Source organism: Camponotus floridanus, unplaced genomic scaffold (genome assembly GCF_003227725.1).
Source record: "Camponotus floridanus strain SB8 unplaced genomic scaffold, Cflo_v7.5 scaffold4, whole genome shotgun sequence".
NCBI lineage: Eukaryota > Metazoa > Arthropoda > Insecta > Hymenoptera > Formicidae > Camponotus > Camponotus floridanus.
Window position 1 is genome coordinate 2,021,532 of NW_020229547.1, and position 16,366 is coordinate 2,037,897.

The 16,366-nt window shown below is 30.3% G+C and overlaps 6 protein-coding genes across 9 annotated transcripts; 3 read left to right on the forward strand and 3 right to left on the reverse strand.

Annotated features, from left to right (window-relative positions):
• Positions 1–521: 521 nt before the first annotated feature.
• LOC105253044 (apoptogenic protein 1, mitochondrial) lies at positions 522–1,351 on the forward strand. The gene is made up of 3 exons (XM_011260802.3): positions 522–639; positions 889–1,086; positions 1,151–1,351. Exons 1-3 carry the CDS (start codon positions 565–567, stop codon positions 1,349–1,351), a joined length of 474 nt encoding a protein of 157 aa, XP_011259104.1. The 5' UTR covers positions 522–564.
• A 747-nt stretch (positions 1,352–2,098) lies between these two features.
• LOC105253001 (protein claret segregational) lies at positions 2,099–5,655 on the reverse strand. 3 transcript variants are annotated; one of them, XM_025411535.1, is made up of 6 exons: positions 5,207–5,655; positions 4,677–4,857; positions 3,614–4,599; positions 3,227–3,524; positions 2,704–2,978; positions 2,099–2,546 (listed from the first exon to the last, which is right to left on the reverse strand). In XM_025411535.1, the coding sequence occupies exons 3-6, from the start codon at positions 4,597–4,599 to the stop codon at positions 2,123–2,125; spliced, it is 1,983 nt and encodes a 660-aa protein (XP_025267320.1). In that variant the 5' UTR covers positions 4,677–4,857; positions 5,207–5,655; the 3' UTR covers positions 2,099–2,122. The 3 variants fall into 3 exon arrangements, with proteins under 3 accessions (XP_025267320.1, XP_011259028.1, XP_011259026.1); XM_011260726.3 differs by lacking the exon at positions 4,677–4,857 and having other exon boundaries at positions 5,296–5,655; XM_011260724.3 differs by lacking the exon at positions 4,677–4,857.
• Positions 5,656–5,878: 223 nt separating this feature from the next.
• LOC105253000 (proteasome subunit alpha type-6) lies at positions 5,879–7,407 on the forward strand. The gene is made up of 5 exons (XM_011260723.3): positions 5,879–6,058; positions 6,225–6,319; positions 6,512–6,593; positions 6,657–7,086; positions 7,179–7,407. Exons 1-5 carry the CDS (start codon positions 5,983–5,985, stop codon positions 7,234–7,236), a joined length of 741 nt encoding a protein of 246 aa, XP_011259025.1. The 5' UTR covers positions 5,879–5,982; the 3' UTR covers positions 7,237–7,407.
• On the reverse strand, positions 7,399–8,687 carry LOC105252999 (probable small nuclear ribonucleoprotein Sm D2). Its single transcript, XM_011260722.3, has 3 exons — positions 8,593–8,687; positions 8,107–8,362; positions 7,399–7,580 (listed from the first exon to the last, which is right to left on the reverse strand). Coding segments are annotated over exons 1-3 (363 nt in total). The 5' UTR covers positions 8,595–8,687; the 3' UTR covers positions 7,399–7,475.
• A 2,175-nt stretch (positions 8,688–10,862) lies between these two features.
• On the forward strand, positions 10,863–13,558 carry LOC105252995 (probable galactose-1-phosphate uridylyltransferase). The gene is made up of 7 exons (XM_011260713.3): positions 10,863–11,186; positions 11,619–11,693; positions 11,763–11,932; positions 12,342–12,547; positions 12,621–12,849; positions 12,981–13,197; positions 13,270–13,558. The coding sequence occupies exons 1-7, from the start codon at positions 11,174–11,176 to the stop codon at positions 13,518–13,520; spliced, it is 1,161 nt and encodes a 386-aa protein (XP_011259015.1). The 5' UTR covers positions 10,863–11,173; the 3' UTR covers positions 13,521–13,558.
• Positions 13,033–16,295, reverse strand: LOC105252996 (adenylyltransferase and sulfurtransferase MOCS3). Of its 2 annotated transcripts, none has more exons than XM_025411436.1 (7): positions 15,967–16,295; positions 15,596–15,809; positions 14,559–14,860; positions 13,952–14,434; positions 13,763–13,864; positions 13,450–13,559; positions 13,033–13,353 (listed from the first exon to the last, which is right to left on the reverse strand). In XM_025411436.1, exons 1-6 carry the CDS (start codon positions 16,154–16,156, stop codon positions 13,477–13,479), a joined length of 1,374 nt encoding a protein of 457 aa, XP_025267221.1. In that variant the 5' UTR covers positions 16,157–16,295; the 3' UTR covers positions 13,033–13,353; positions 13,450–13,476. The 2 variants fall into 2 exon arrangements, with proteins under 2 accessions (XP_025267221.1, XP_011259017.1); XM_011260715.3 differs by having other exon boundaries at positions 13,677–13,864; positions 15,967–16,294.
• Positions 16,296–16,366: the final 71 nt, after the last annotated feature.

Sequence of the window (16,366 nt, forward strand, 5' to 3'; positions counted from 1 at the left end):
TTTAAAATAATTGATAATTACATTGCATTTTCATATATATATTTCAAAATGTTAATTATTACGTTTATTATGTATGATTATATAATGTTAAAGAGTTCTTTTTTTAAAATTCAATATATTTGATGTATGAAATTTTTTAGTAAAAATTATTTTATATTTAAAATCCTTCATTTCCCTTTCTTGCATTTCTTTCTTTCATTCCTTCATATTCTTTTTAACATTTTAAATCGAAGAAAATATTATTCTAATGACAAATTCATTTTTATATTCACAGAATTATATATCAACAGATATCTGTTTCCCATGTTGTCCATGATTCTTCTGATCATTTTTATCCGTGTAAAATATCTTTTTCTTTTCCATCACATAAATGTTATATTTGATTTCTAAAATTTAATAAACTTTCAGTTACTTTATCTTGTTGATCAACACTAATTGTATTCTTTGGAATGTTTGAACATACGCACATGTGCATAAATTTGAATTTTAATCACGTGACTGAAAGTGGCTCCACCTATGTCCAGAGAAATAACCTTTTTTTCCAAGAAAAAAAAGCCTGTAAAAATGTTAAACGTTACATCGCAATGTTACAACTGTCGCTTAACATATTTGGTGAAATTCTCTCGATTATTTAATACGGTAAATATTTCAATAATATATATGTGTATAAATCTCTTCATGAATTTTTAATATTTTATGTAAATTTAATGTATAAATGTTATAATAGATTATATTATTGCCTTTATTTCTAATAAAAACGATTAGTCGCGAGTGACAATTTTAATTACCATTCTCGTACTTTAGCTATAAAAAATAAGTTTCGTAGAGAAATCTGCATATTATATATTATATATTTTTTTTACATATTTACATGAATATCTTTGTCAGGAAACAGATAAACTAAAAAGTAATCAACAAACTCATGATTTAATTGGTCCTCCTGATCCAGTTTCAAACCTAAGACCTATTATATTTGCTCGCTCTGCGAAAGAAACTTACTTTGAAAAGAAATATTTAGATCTCAGAGAAGAAACTCAACAATGGAATCAAGAATTTTGGCTCAAACATAATACTAATTTCGTTAAGGTATGTGATTCCTACAGCTCTTTTTTATAATGTATCAATTTAATATCATTAAATGAGATTTTAGGAACGTAAACAATTTCAAGAACTGTTGAAAGCACAAGGGAAGACAAATATAACTGCAGATGATATGTCAGTATTTTATAAGAAATTTCTAGATAAAAATTGGCAATCTCATTTCAATTATAACAAATCATGGTATAAAAGAAATATAAAAATTTTGCTATATGGGATAGCAGCAAAAATATCTAAACTTAAAATTAAATAAATTTTTATAATTAAGTGATATTTATATATAACTAATTATTTATAAATTATACATTGAAATTGAATTTGAATAAACTATTGTTACAGTTTATTACAATCTCTTTTTTTATCTATTATAGTCTATACTAGCATTATTTATTATAATTATTATATAAAAATTATATAAACCAAGTATGTGTAAGATAGATTATTATATGATGTTAGATATCAGTAAAATACGAGTTAGAATCATTATCAAATAATCTTGTTTTTAAAATCAATAATTCAATATGACATTAAATTTGAATTTCAATAATGATACAATAATATACAATCTAACTCAACAATAGATCATTATCTAATGTAAAGAATAAAATAATTATAAAATATAAGATTGATGAGAGATTAGAGAGATTTTTGTGAACTCTAGAGTTTCAAACAAAATATCAATATTACACAATATTGAGAGAGATATCAATCTTATACTTTTAACTACATACATATAGCTATAAAAATTAAACTATATTATTATATAGTACTCTAACTCTAATACTATTATTAATATATAAGAGATCTTATCAAAAGACTTACTAAAAGACTTATTATTAATGTAAAAAATGGCTTTTATTCTCATTTTACCATTAATTTCACATATATATTTTTTTCTGAAATTATTTTACATTAACCATAATAATTATAATGATAAGAGAAAGTGTCAATTGTATAAAAGTTATAAATTGAAAAATTATGCAAACAAACTCTTTTTCTTTTATTAAAACTAACATTTTAAAACTCAGTTTGATGTATTTTGCAAAAGCATTCGGCTACGTTTAATATTCCCAGTTTTACAATTATTGACATTACTAGCAAATCTCAGTGAATTTAATGTTTCATTATAACACTCGTCTAGTGGTGATATATTGAGCAACATTAAAGTTTTAGAATTGCCTCCTAGAGAAGGCATGAGTAAATGTGTCAATTTAGAATTCCTATATGGAACATGTTCCTGTTTTTTTAAAAGAGCTAAAATAACATTACCAAGATTTGCTAAGGATTTATTAATATTTTTTGTTTCTGTAGTTCTCACAACTTCTTCACTCTTTAAACGTTCGGATCCTGCTAAGTCCACTAAATTCAAGTTTCCTATAGATATTTCTTGTTTTGTACTATGTGTACCAATTAATTGTATTCTCGTTACTGAATGTGACCTAGATGATCTAAAAGGCAAATCAAACTCATTACATTTTTCAATATTATTAATATATTATCATTATTTAGAGAAAATGTAATGAGAAAAAAATGCTGTGCTTTGTTTTTTTGTAACTTTTTGCTATAGCGAATTATTAAACATTGCACAAATATAACAAAACTTACCGCTCATTTGATTGTGTTGCTGCAACAGCTCGATTGCGTTGTGCAGTTTCTAGAGATTTGTACAATTCTTCTGGGCTATGTATTTCTTCTATCTTCAAATTGGTCACATATAAATCCTGACCTTTGCTATCCACCATTCGTATATCATGTGTCTTTGGTTGCGAATCGAGGAGATCGATTATATGTTCATTATATATTTCCAAGAAACTGGCTTTTATTTGGTATTCCCAACCAAGAAGCTCAAATTGTTTTCTTTCTTTAAATATATGACGTACCTTAAATCATATAAAAATAGTTTAATTCATATAGAAAAATTATTAGTTGCACACACACAAATTATTTATAAAAAATATAAATTAGATAATTACATTTATCTATAAAAACATATATAAAATTTTTAAATCTTTTTTAAAGAGAAACCATATTTGAAACAATTGGAAATATGTATGTATAAACTGAAATATGATCTAATAATTTCAAATAATATTTACTATATCATAAATATGTAAAAATATATAATTACAGTTCTAGGTATCATGCCTTCGGTCAATTTACTCATTTCTCCTTCCATTGTGTATGTCTTGCCAGAACCAGTCTGGCCATAAGCAAATACACAAACATTATATCCTTCAAGAGCTGACTGTACTAAAAGAGATAATTCTTCAAATATGTCTTCTTGGGACGCTTTATGACTGAATACTTTATCAAATGAAAATTCTTGTTTTATTCCTCGTTGCTTTCCACTACAGCTCATTGCATCTGATCCATCTGATTTACTGATTTCAATAGTGCAGTCATCTATATAATTTATATTACACAATCTACAAATAAGAAACAAGTTTTATTCAAATCCTCAAATTAGAATTATATATAACTACAAAGCAAAGTACATTTGTAGAAATCTACTTACGCTTTCATTTGTTCCGTCTCTTTTGGAGTTCTCGGACGAACTCTACAAAATACCCGGATATTGCCTTTTAATTCTTGTATATTATTGTGTAATGATCTACATTCTTTGTCCATTTTATATGTCAATATTTGTAACTGTTCCTTGGTGTTAGTCAGATTCTCAATTATCTCTTTTTTTAATTCCAAGTCAGCTTTCAAAGTTGTCAATTGTGTTGCTTGTTCTGTAATCTGTGTCTCTTGTGTTTTACATTTCTCTTTATATTCATTCAATACACAAGTAATGTTTTTACAGAGTTCTTCCTCCTTTTTTAAACGTGTTTCTAAATCTTTTTGATGTTTTTGCAATGTAGATATTTCTGTCGTTAAAGTTTGAACTTCATTAGTTAAAATATTGTTCGACTCCTCGAATTTTTCCGCTTTAGTTCTGCATGTAGCCTCACTAGCTTCTAAAGTATTCACTAATTCTTTTAACTCATTATATTTTGACTCTATATCTTTACTTTTTTGTTGGGCAGCAGATAATTTATCACTTGTTTGTGCTAAGCGACCACGTAAGTCCCATCTTTTTAACTTGTCGGTATTATTCTGTATTACTTTATTCGTTTTTCCTGCTGTACTATTAGTTATCAATGGTTTACTATTTGGTTTGTTTGTTACTGCTTTTGTAACAGAAGGTTTGAGACATGGTTTCTTTGTCTCTCCATGTGTTATAGTAGTACCCATTCTTTTCACAGTTTTTACATTGTTCGATCGTGTGATTGTAGATAAAGTTTTTGCACGGACTAGAGTTGGTGGTTTATTCTCTTTTATAGGATAAGTAGATTTTGAAGCAAAAGAACTTGTTGCTGTTGATTTTGCATTCGATACTGATGCCGGAATATTATTTTCCTCTTTAGCTATTTTGTTACTTATACTTTTAATATTTACCTCCATTGTAGAAATTGCTTTTGTTAATGTCACTTTTGGTCTTGGTAAACGAGATTCCATCTATCAAACATAATTAAAACAATTTAGATATTAAAAAAATATGATGAGATCATTCTCAGCATAATCCATATATATACCTGTATTTATGTATAAAGTAATTTTATAGCTCAAACATCAAATAAGACATGCATATATTGTATTGTAAAAAATTTTTCCTAAAATCACATTGTCTAATATATTATCTCATATATATTGACATATCTGTAGTTCACATCAAATTATAATCAAATTCAATATACTTCGTGCAAAAACTAAAAGCTATAATTAAAAAAAAATTCGATCAAACTACAATACTTTATTCTTTAATGACAAAACAAAGCAGAAAGAAAAAATAAAGCATTTATATATATATATATATATATATATATATATATATATATATATATATATACATATTTTACGCACAGACGACAAAATATACATGAAACAATAGATTTCTCCTTTTTAACTGAACTAGAATAAAATGAATGAGATAGATATACACATGGAAATTCGAGAGAAGGTAAGAATTAACGAGAAATACAAAAAGTTCAATTAAAAAGAACAAGTCTAATGTTTAATGCAATAGCGTTAAACTAATTAGAAAAAGAAAAAAAACAAAACAAACCTTGTAGATCACAATAACACAATCACTCCTTGCAATCACAATTGTAGTAACTCAAATAATCGCTATCTTATCGCTTATCGTACAATTACCTAATATTTGCGCAACATGTCTGCTTATTTTCATACGAGTCGATTTCTTGTTTTCTAAATAAAGAACTAAAATCCTTGCGATCAAAAGGAGCGTCGTAATCGATGTCTAGAAACACACGATGCTTTGATCCTCAAATCTCAATGATGGTTAACAACTATCAGCGTCTATTTCTTCTTTAACGTGAATTTAAAGAAGGACCAAAATCTTCCCAATCATAAAATCAACGCAAATGCTTAGAAATACGAACAAGAACGTACAACGCTTCGAGTCTCGTAAAATCTCGACGACGGTTAACAGCTAACTGCATCTGCTCCTCTTTGAACTTGTTTGAATTTAATCGTGTACGATAAATCGACCTATGAGGCAAACTCAATAATCGTTCGCTTATCACTCCGACCAATCGTACGTTAGTTCCAAAAGACTGACCAATGTGTCTCCCGAAGGGGGCGTGTCAGACTCCGTTGACTCAAGATGATCTTTCATTTGTCGTACGTCGAGATGGTCGAATGTATCGATTGGCTGTTGGATAGAGAATTTCCAGGGTGTTTTCGAAAGTTTCCCGCAGTAGCAGTCCATCCGAGACGCAGAGGTGCATCTAAAACGAACCGACCTGGTTCACTTACATGATTTGACGTTTTCGCGTCAAGTAGCGCTCGGAATAATCGTCGATTCCCGCAGCAGCGAATATGGCGCGTGGTAGCAGTGCTGGGTTTGACAGGCACATAACAATCTTTTCGCCGGAGGGACGGCTTTACCAAGTAGGTAAGAATCGAAGAGACACTCCAGACGACGTTTTATCGTATTTATTATCGATATCGCGTGGAAGACTCGTTCGTTTTACCTGTGTTTGTTTCTGTATAAGTTGATGACTCGGCGTGATCTACATCTTCTGTATTTAAAAACGTATCTTTCTCTGAAATTTTCGCAGAGTATGCCTTCAAAGCCATTAATCAAGGTGGCTTGACGTCCGTGGCTGTCAAAGGAGTCGAAACTGCCGTATTCGCGACACAGAAGAAAGTGCCTGTAAGATAACCTTCAAGAGACTCTTTTCGTTGCTTAAAACTTCATTAGAATCTCTCTGACATTTTCCTCTGCTCCTCGGGAAAATCCTTCATCAATTGCTTCATCAATTTGAAGTTTCGTTAGCGACAATTACCTAAATTTAAGAGGACATGTTTACGATAATATTCTCAATGTGTCTCTCTCTTTGTGTAGGATAAGTTACTCGATGCCTTCAGTGTCACCCATGTATTCCAGCTGACCGAGAATATCGGTTGTGTCATGACGGGTATGATAGGTGAGTTTCGATGACTTATGAATGTATCTTAACTCCATGCATCATCCTTTGATTTTCCTACAGCTGACAGTAAGTCCCAAGTACAACGCGCTCGATACGAAGCAGCTCATTTTAAATACAAATATGGTTATGAGATACCAGTGGATGCTTTGTGTCAACGTGTCGCCGATATCAGTCAAGTATACACGCAGAATGCGGAGATGCGACCTCTTGGATGTTCCATGATGCTTATCGCATATGACAAAGAAAAGGGCCCATGCATCTATAAAGCTGATCCGGCGGGTTATTTTTGCGGTTATAGAGCCATCTCTGTAGGAGCGAAACAAACTGAAGCTAATTCTTATCTTGAGAAGAAACTGAAGAAGAAACAAAGTTATGATTACGATGAGACTATACAATTAGCAATTACTTGTTTATCTACAGTTTTATCTGTAGATTTTAAGCCAACTGAAATTGAAGTAGGAGTTGTATCAAAGGATAATCCCAAATTCCGGTAATTAACACTATATACGTATATATTTTAATTTTTATTTAAATATTTCATATATTCTTATTGTGTTGTTTTTAATAAACTTTTTGTTACAGTGTTCTGACAGAGCAAGAAATTGATAAACATTTAACTGCAATTGCTGAAAAGGATTGATAATCTTGTGTATAATTCATAATAAATAAAACAGCATATCCTGCTTATCACTTTATTTTTTTTCTACTTGATATTTAATAAGTTATGAATAAAATACATTGAGAATTTGTGCAAAGAAATGTGTCATGCGCGTTAATAAATAACAGGCTATCGCGTTTGTATCAAATTTTATTTTCTTTATTACAATATTTTAATTTTAATTCATAATGTTAAAATTGTCCTTAATGTATTATAATGTATTACTTTCCTGCTGCAGTTGCCAATGGATTTCTTAGAACTAAGATGACGGAATCTCCACGTAGAAACATTTTTGGGATAAATCTGTCTTTGTTTACCGGTTTTGCCTGTGTGTTTATTTTTCATTAATAACTCTAAGAATATAATGTAAATGATATTTTATATTGATACTACTAGATATCGATATTAATGTTTGGTATGTTGATGAATCATTATATATCTAATAAGAATTAATTACATCTCTATATAATTGAGAATTTTTAATTTTATAAAAAAATTAATAAGAATTTAATTATATTATTTTGTACTAAATATTTTGTTGTAAACATTTTATCTTTAATTTATTAAAATCCTAAATATTTTTAATCGTTAAAATTATCAACATTTTTTCAATTTAACTGCATTATATTCCTTTTATAATTAAAAAGAAACTGATTATTCAAGTAAATATATTAAGCTAATAATTTTATTTATTAAAAATATATTAAATAAATAAAATTGTAATTATATAATATGTTGCTAATTATTGAATATATAAATTTCTCTAAAATATTATTATTGAATTGCTCGATAGTAAAATTAGTTTTGTGAAATCTATTTCTCTACAAATGCATTTGTAATCATTAGACGTACCTTTTTTTTGCCTTTTCCTGTACGTGGAAGTTCCGTCCACATTTCCTTCACATTTTCCAAAACCATATTGCAATGTCTGTCAAATGCCTTTACTCGTCCCAATAATTTTTTATTATTTCTGCAATTTATTAATACTTGAGTATTGTTCTTAACGGACTGTGTTAAGACCGAGAGAGGTCCGGTGTTAAATTCCTCCTCCTCCCTCTTTGCCAATTCCTCCGGCGTCATTTCCGATTTTGGCTTGGTCAAAGAAGACCTATAAAATAGAATTATATTACTTAATCGATAATAGTAAATGTAAAAAGTGCTCTCCATCAATATACTTAAATTAAATATACGAATAGACACTAAATTCATGTTTACATTCATACAATGTGCACAATAATTAAGGTTAAGTTATAATTATTCGATAATATTCTTGGCCATAGTGCCAAAAATTAATTAGAATTTAAAGTAAATTGTAGAATAGATGTAAAAGACACTTACATTTTGTATAGGTTATTTTGTAAAAATATAAATTATTATATTTTCTCCTTCTACGTTTCCACAAATTATTTTTGTGTACTAACGATCTCTCTCTCTCTCTCTCTTTTCGCTCTTTCTATCTCTCTTTGGCAACAATCTTGTTTAACCGCCATCTACATTCATTTTAGAAATTACCTAGCCAAAATCATTTTTTGATATTGCTGGTAAAATCTTTGGCCGGTATTCATAGTCCGAGCTTATATTTAAGATTGCTTAAGTCTGGTCCGAGGTTGACTTAAGACCTCATTCAACCAATCAAATGACTGCGTAGCGTTTCAAGTTCGAACTTAAAGGTGCAATTTCATTGACGCTAGAAACCAGCGGCAAATTAAAATCACTAGACTTTCTCTAGATATGGCGTCAATAAAATAAAGTTCAAACAGTTTCAACTTTTTCAGTGTGTAAAGCGGCCTTTTCATTGACTAACAGTTGGCAGCCCTACGAGATAGGCTGTGCAGCACTGCGCGTATATAAAATAAATTTGAAATCGCTTCTAGCCTAACCATCTTCACGCGATCGACTTTATTTGAATTGCACGGCATCGCATCGAATTATGATGCGGCGCCGATTTGTTCGAACGTAATTCGGGACATCGCGATGCTGTATAAGCGTCGAATGAGCACGAATTGTCACGCAAATATGATAAATCATCTACTCACCGTTCACCGGCTGTTCCACAGGCCGCTCCACTCGCTCGCCTCGGGACGTCCCATTCCGATCTTGATGCGCACGATATCATCAACGCGAACGCGCGACACTTTATTCGGCACTCCCGATATTCGCTCGCATCCGATAATCATCATCAAGGGCGCAAATAACGCGACGCGACTTCGCTCCATCTTCGTGATCGCGCTATCACTGAACTGTGAAAAATAGCTGTCGCGCACTTTCACCGACATATTATGAAAGTCGCGCGATCATCCTTGAATACTTTCGACGCTCTTTCACTCGCGATATTTGTTTAAAAACGGTTAAAAGACGCGAAAAATGCGGACGTACGACGATCCGTGTAACTGCGTATGACTCCGATTCGCGTATGACGTCGCAGTGACGTCACGCGCCAACATGGCGGCCGAACCAGTGCGCACTGGTTCGGCCGCCATGTTGGCGCGTGACTGCTACGTCATACGCGTCATACGTGACTTGGAGTTATACGCAGTTACACGGATCGTCGTACGTCCGCATTTTTCGTGTCTTTTAACCGTTTTTAAACGAATATCGCGAGTGAACGAGCATCGAAAGTGTCGAAGGATGATCGCGCGACTTTTATAGTGTGTCGATGGAAACGCGCGACAGCGATTTTTGACGACATTCAGTGATGGCGTCATCGCGAAGATGGAGCGAAGTCGCGTCGCATTATTTGCGCCCTTGATGATGATTATCGGATGCGAGCGAATATCGGGAGTGCCGAATAAAGTGTCGCGCGTTCGCGTTGATGATATCGTGTGCATCAAGATCGGAATGGGACGTCTCGAGGCGAGCGAGTGGAGCGGCCTGTGGAACAGCCGGTGAACGGTGAGTAGATGATTTATCATATTTGCGTGACAATTCGTGCTCATTCGACGCTTATACAGCATCGCGATGTCCCGAATTACGTTCGAACAAATCGGCGCCGCATCATAATTCGATGCGGTGTCGTGCAATTCAAATAAAGTCGATCGCGTGAAGATGGTTAGCTAGAAGCGATTTCAAATTTATTTTATATACGCGCAGTTATATGCTGCACAGCCTATCTCGTAGGGCTGCCAACTGTTAGGTGCAATTTCATTGACGCTACTTTTTAGCTTTACACACTGAAAAAGTTGAAACTGTTTGAACTTTATTTTATTGACGCCAAATCTAGAGAAAGTCTAGTGATTTTAATTTGCCGCTGGTTTCTAGCGTCAATGAAATTGCATCTTAAGACGATCTCAAATATAAGATCGAAATATGAATACCGGCCTTTGTTTAGGTCCGGTCCAACAGTGGCCAGTTATGCTGATATAATCTTATATTATTGCATAATTAATCCATGAAATAATATCTCTATCAATTATAACATTGTGCAATTGTAACGATATATATAATGAATAAATATGATGTAATTGAATTTTTATTAAAAAATAATAAAAAATATTTCGTTGGCTACAACTGAATTATTATATACGATTAATTAAGTAGATAATTATGCAAAATGTAACTTTTAATATATAATTATTCTACTATTTTAATTATCATCCATCCGTTTCATGCATGAAAATATACAGTGTATCGATAATAAACAATAATCGCTTCCTCGCTCAAAACATTATTATATCACATTTGTATGTGTGTAACATTTGTATTATGGATCATGATGTAAGAAAACATCTTTTAAATTATTTCTTATCGCTTGCGACGTAAGTGGCGAAACCACGCGAAAGGTTGAATCTCGTATGCTCGTTATCTGCACGAAGATGCAACTCACATAAATACGATGAAAAAACAAGGTTGACATACGTTTATCAATTACTGAATTTGTGCGGCGCATTAAATTAGTCATTGAAGAGACTTTCGTGCGTAAATGTCTGCCAAAGGTAAGCATGATAGTAAATTTTATATTATTATTGTTTAATATTGTCAATTTCTCAACATTCTTTTAGCTGCAAAGTATACATTAGAAAAGATTTTATTCAAATTATTCTATATATATTTGATACAAAGAAATAAATATATTTTATATTGATAAAAATCCAATTTCTATATATTTCTATATTTATAATTTTAGATAAAATTATAAATATTATAAATATTTTATATCATTTCTGATATAATCTAAAGTATTATATACAATATTACAAAAAAGGAATTACATAATCAGATCAAAACAGATTTGTCTATTACATAATTTTGCAATAGAATTGTTAATAGAAATTAATATGTAAATTCATTATATTTTTTTGTAAGTTTATTCCATATGATAATACTATTAATATTCTGATTAAATATATTATCTAAATTCGTAATAGGTGATGAGTCACAGGACAAATCCAAACATGGAACAGAAAACGTATGTCCAGAAGATACATCATTTGATCCAACTGGTTAGACTATATATATAGTTGCATTTCTCAATTTTTAATAAGTTTTATTAAGATTTAATTGCTTCGCAGAACATCAGCATATACGATATAATCCATTAAAAGGAGAATGGGTACTTGTGTCTCCGCATCGTATGAAGCGACCGTGGGGAGGACAGATAGAACCCAGTACAGATGAAGATCTTCCAGATTATGATCCGAAAAATCCACTTTGCCCAGGAAATGTCAGAGCTAGTGGAGAAGTTAGTTAGCTTATGTTTTATTTATATAAATATACAAATGATGTATTTTTTCCTTTATATGATTTCTGTAACTGAAATATCAGAATTCTTTATTGACTCTAATTTTGATAGAATATTTCACTACATTCATATTTCAAGAGATCATGCTGTTATTTATATTTCTATTTATATTAACTTACTCATTCATTTTCAGGAAATCTTTATGTCATAGAATGAAATATGATAAAATTTAAAAATCCAATATAACAATAGAAAGATCAGACAATTTCTTAACAAAATCCTTTGTTTTTTAATTAATTTGTTCAGTATAAAGTAATAGCTTTCTCAAGATATTTGAGATTCAGACAATTGTAAAAAAAGTTTGCTGTTTCATCATTCTATTATTAATAAATAATTTTCTATCTTGTAGATAACTCCAATGTATCAAAACACATTTTCGTTTGTGAACGATTTTCCTGCTTTACTAGAATCAGTACCAGACCCACCAAAACTGGAGGATGAATTGTTCCAAATGGCATCTGCCAAAGGTACTTGTAAAGTGATGTGCTTTCATCCAAAATCAAATGTAACAATAGCTTTGATGAAGATTCATGAAATTAAAGAAGTGGTTAAACGGTGTGAGTAATATTTAGCAGATATGCATCAGAATATTCGTGACTTTCGAAAAATAAGTACTAAAATGTAATAGGTGGATTGTTGAAATGCTCGAATTGGGCGATAAATGGACTTGGGTTCAGGTATTTGAAAATAGAGGTGCTCTGATGGGCTGCAGCAATGCACATCCTCATTGTCAGATATGGGCCAGTTCCTTTCTACCGAATGAAGCTAGAATAAAAGACAAATATCTTAACGATTATTACGAACGTAACAAGAAGCCTCTTCTCATTGACTACATGCAGAAGGAAGTTCTAAAAAAGGTTTTAGATTTTTTTATAAATAACGTATATATTTCATAAAATGGTATAAAAAATTCAATATCAACATTTTATGTATTCAGCATTATTTTATATACTTATTTATATTATTTGGATTATATTATTATTTGTAGGATCGCATTGTAATCGAGAATCGTGATTGGATAGTTGTAGTACCGTTTTGGGCAGTTTGGCCATATGAAACTATGGTACTACCAAAAAAGCAAGTTACTAGAATGCAAGATTTATCAGACAGTCAACAAGAATCTCTATCTGTCATCATGAAAAGATTATGTACTAAATATGATAATCTCTTCCAATGCTCTTTCCCATATTCAATGGGATGGCACGGTAAAAATTAATTGTTATTATGTATTATATTTATTATTTATATATCGTTGACTTATCGACTTGCAATTAAAGGCGCTCCAACGGGTCCATATCTCAATGACGATTATCCGTATTGGACCTTTCATGGAATATATCTACCACCTCTATTGCGATCTGCTACAATAAAAAAACATATGGTCGGCTATGAACTCTTAGCTCAAGCACAAAGAGATTTAACGCCGGAACAAGCAGCAGAAAAATTAAGGAGCTTACCAGATTCTCACTATAAACATCCAGAAACTAGTTTAACCACTGGAGAAATAGAAACATATTCGAATATGTAAATAAAATGTACATTTCCATATGTATAACATGTATAATAACTAAAAATATGGGTACAAATGTAATATAATTATTATTTATAATAATTATTTGCATTATCTCAATCAAGATATATTATTGAATAAAAAAAATATATCTTATTAAAAAATATATCTTACAAAATATTATCTATTTCATCCTTTTTTTTTACAAACTTAATACTTAGGAAACTTTGGGTTAACTTTGTTGCTCCAAGCATGAATACCTCCAATTATGTCTCTTATTCGTAAAGTATCATCAGTAAATAACTTTCTCAGGTATTGCACAGCCTTTTGTGAATCATTACCGCGTCTACACAAAATATACACTGAAAGAATAAATATAAAGTTACTTCTCAATTATAATAAATATAATTAAAAGATTTTTTTACAATATAAATATTAACATATCTTACTATTTATTGAGTGTTCTTGATCTTTTTGATGTTTTTCTTGAATTTTTTCTATGTTATTTCTTATTAGATTTAAGTTTTGATCCTTGCTAAGTTGCGTAAAAGGAATGTTAATGGAATTTTGTATATGACAAATTTCATATTCTTCAGGTGAACGTACATCGATCAGTATACGAGATTTTGAATCGACTTTTATGATCTCGTTATATTCTTCAACCGATATTCTTTCTTCTCTTTTCAATAAATTTAAATTAGGCTCTTTGTCATTTGCTTTTGCACTGCAAAATTCTTCGTAGTCTATTAATTCATGTATAGTAGGATGTTGTCCGCAAATTACGCAATCCGCATTCTTTGAACGCAAACGTACATTATGGAATTTTGTTTCCATACCATCAAATAACAAAAGTCGTCCAGAAATTATATCAGGCATATTGAGTATTATTTTTAATGTTTCTAAAGCTTGCAATACACCAATTACTCCCACAGCTATTATCATATATAAAATATATAGATAAATATATAGAATAAAAAATACAAAAGGAAAAAAAGAAAAGATCAAAATCTAAATTATAAAATATATAAAAAAATTGCCATTATAAGAGCTTCTAACCTGCACCAAGGACACCTCCATCTCCACAGTTTGTTACAGTTTCCGGTGATGGTGGTTCAGGAAATACACATCTATAGCAAGGGCCATTGTTATAATTATATACTGACAAGTGACCTTCAAATCTTAATGCTGCGCCAGAAACTAATGGTTTCCTACTCAACACGCATGCATCATTCAATAAATAGCGAGTTGCTACATTATCTGAACCATCTATTACAATATCATAATTCTTTATGACATTTAAAGCATTTTTACTAGTCAGTTGAATTTTATGTGGAGTGACTTTTACATAATTATTTAATCTGGAAAGAAAAAATAAAATAATAAAGATATAAATTTATTTGCTATCAAAAACATTAGAATAAATTACTGTATAAGACACTTATTCATATTTTTACATACAAATACAATAATTAAATAGCTAACAATAAAGTAATGAAAATTTAATTATTGTGTAAATGATCAAAAAAATTAGATTTTATTTATTCATAAGTATATTTTTATAAGCTACAGATTTTTAAGTTAATTTTGCTTTAGAGAAAATATAATTTATCTATATGTGTAACTTTATAATTTTAATATTATATATTTTTACAACTAAACTTTAAAGTTCTATTTTGAAAATCTTTGAAGTCAATTGGAAATCAATTTAAAATATTGTTTAATATTTCTTAAAAATTTATTCTTCTAATATATTTTTATTTTAAAAAATTCATAATTTTCAATTTTTATTAAATGTTTTAATAATTTTATAATAAAAGAATCGATTACAAATTGCATAAAAAAATTCACAGTTTAAAAAAAGATACACTTAGTATTTTACATATTTTTTGTATAATGATATCAAAGATACACATAAACTAATTTTAAACACTATTGATTACTTCTTTCTTTTTTTTTAGTTTCTTAGTTTTTAATTTAAATCTTGATAACAAGATTTGTAAAATTCTATTAGGGTTTCTATTATTCAAAATTAATCTTGAATAATATAATAATTTCAGTACATAATTTTAATTTAGTATGTAGTATTATCATACCGATTAATGTTTTCTGCTGCTGCAGTTACTTTGGCAGTCCCAATGTTTCCTTCTGTATACAATAATTGTCTATGAAGATTATTTATCTCAACTATATCATAGTCAACTATGCCAATGTGGCCAATGCCTGCACATGCTAAATACAATGCTGCTGGACAACCGAGCCCACCAGCTCCCACAATGAGTACAGAACTGTTTTTTATCTTTTTCTGACCTGAAAATCATAATAAAAGATATTGCATATCAACTTTTTAATATATAATAATTCTTATGTATGCATTGCAAGATTTTATATTATAATGTAATGTATAAAGAAACTTGGATTGAAATTTCTCTTTATGCACGCTACAAGGAAAAATCTTGGAACATACCATGTACACCAATTTCTGTCAAAAATAATTGTCGACTGTATCTGCAAATTTCATCATTACTCAAGCCATACTCCTGTATGACTTGTTTCTCGCGTCGCAAGCGTGCCAGTTTAACCTCTTTCGCGTGCAATAATGCTCGCAATTCTGCGATTTCTGCTACCAGCTTGTCTTCACACGTGTCATTTGACATTTTGTCCTTATTGGGATGTTTAAATACTTCTGGTTTCTAAGTGAACATTCTTGTATGTGGATATTGTCATAAAAATATAAAAATAAAATGAAAAAAACTGATTGTCATCGGAACGTAACAATCTTGGGAAAGTGTTGGAGATGGTTGGAAAATCACTGGCTCCACATTCCACATATGTGTACACACACGCACACGTACGTTGTGTAACAA

What these genes read in the sequence shown, in the direction of transcription:
- LOC105253044 (XM_011260802.3), top strand. Translation starts at nt 565, where the DNA reads ATGTTAAACGTTACATCGCAATGTTACAACTGTCGCTTAACATATTTG. An exon ending in TCTCTCGATTATTTAATACG is followed by an intron (nt 640 to 888) that starts GTAAATATTTCA and finishes TATCTTTGTCAG; the next exon opens with GAAACAGATAAACTAAAAAG. An exon ending in ATAATACTAATTTCGTTAAG is followed by an intron (nt 1,087 to 1,150) that starts GTATGTGATTCC and finishes ATGAGATTTTAG; the next exon opens with GAACGTAAACAATTTCAAGA.
- LOC105253001 (XM_011260726.3), bottom strand. Translation starts at nt 4,599, where the DNA reads ATGGAATCTCGTTTACCAAGACCAAAAGTGACATTAACAAAAGCAATT. An exon ending in GAGACGGAACAAATGAAAGC is followed by an intron (nt 3,525 to 3,613) that starts GTAAGTAGATTT and finishes TCTTATTTGTAG; the next exon opens with ATTGTGTAATATAAATTATA. An exon ending in AAGGCATGATACCTAGAACT is followed by an intron (nt 2,979 to 3,226) that starts GTAATTATATAT and finishes ATATGATTTAAG; the next exon opens with GTACGTCATATATTTAAAGA.
- LOC105253000 (XM_011260723.3), top strand. Translation starts at nt 5,983, where the DNA reads ATGGCGCGTGGTAGCAGTGCTGGGTTTGACAGGCACATAACAATCTTT. An exon ending in CGACACAGAAGAAAGTGCCT is followed by an intron (nt 6,320 to 6,511) that starts GTAAGATAACCT and finishes CTCTTTGTGTAG; the next exon opens with GATAAGTTACTCGATGCCTT. An exon ending in AAGGATAATCCCAAATTCCG is followed by an intron (nt 7,087 to 7,178) that starts GTAATTAACACT and finishes TTTTTGTTACAG; the next exon opens with TGTTCTGACAGAGCAAGAAA.
- LOC105252999 (XM_011260722.3), bottom strand. An exon ending in CAGGAAAAGGCAAAAAAAAG is followed by an intron (nt 7,581 to 8,106) that starts GTACGTCTAATG and finishes ATAAACACACAG; the next exon opens with GCAAAACCGGTAAACAAAGA.
- LOC105252995 (XM_011260713.3), top strand. An exon ending in TACATCATTTGATCCAACTG is followed by an intron (nt 11,694 to 11,762) that starts GTTAGACTATAT and finishes ATTGCTTCGCAG; the next exon opens with AACATCAGCATATACGATAT. An exon ending in AGAAGGAAGTTCTAAAAAAG is followed by an intron (nt 12,850 to 12,980) that starts GTTTTAGATTTT and finishes TATTATTTGTAG; the next exon opens with GATCGCATTGTAATCGAGAA.
- LOC105252996 (XM_025411436.1), bottom strand. Translation starts at nt 16,156, where the DNA reads ATGTCAAATGACACGTGTGAAGACAAGCTGGTAGCAGAAATCGCAGAA. An exon ending in GCAGCAGAAAACATTAATCG is followed by an intron (nt 14,861 to 15,595) that starts GTATGATAATAC and finishes TTTTCTTTCCAG; the next exon opens with ATTAAATAATTATGTAAAAG. An exon ending in AATAAGAGACATAATTGGAG is followed by an intron (nt 13,560 to 13,762) that starts GTATTCATGCTT and finishes CCATATTTTTAG; the next exon opens with TTATTATACATGTTATACAT.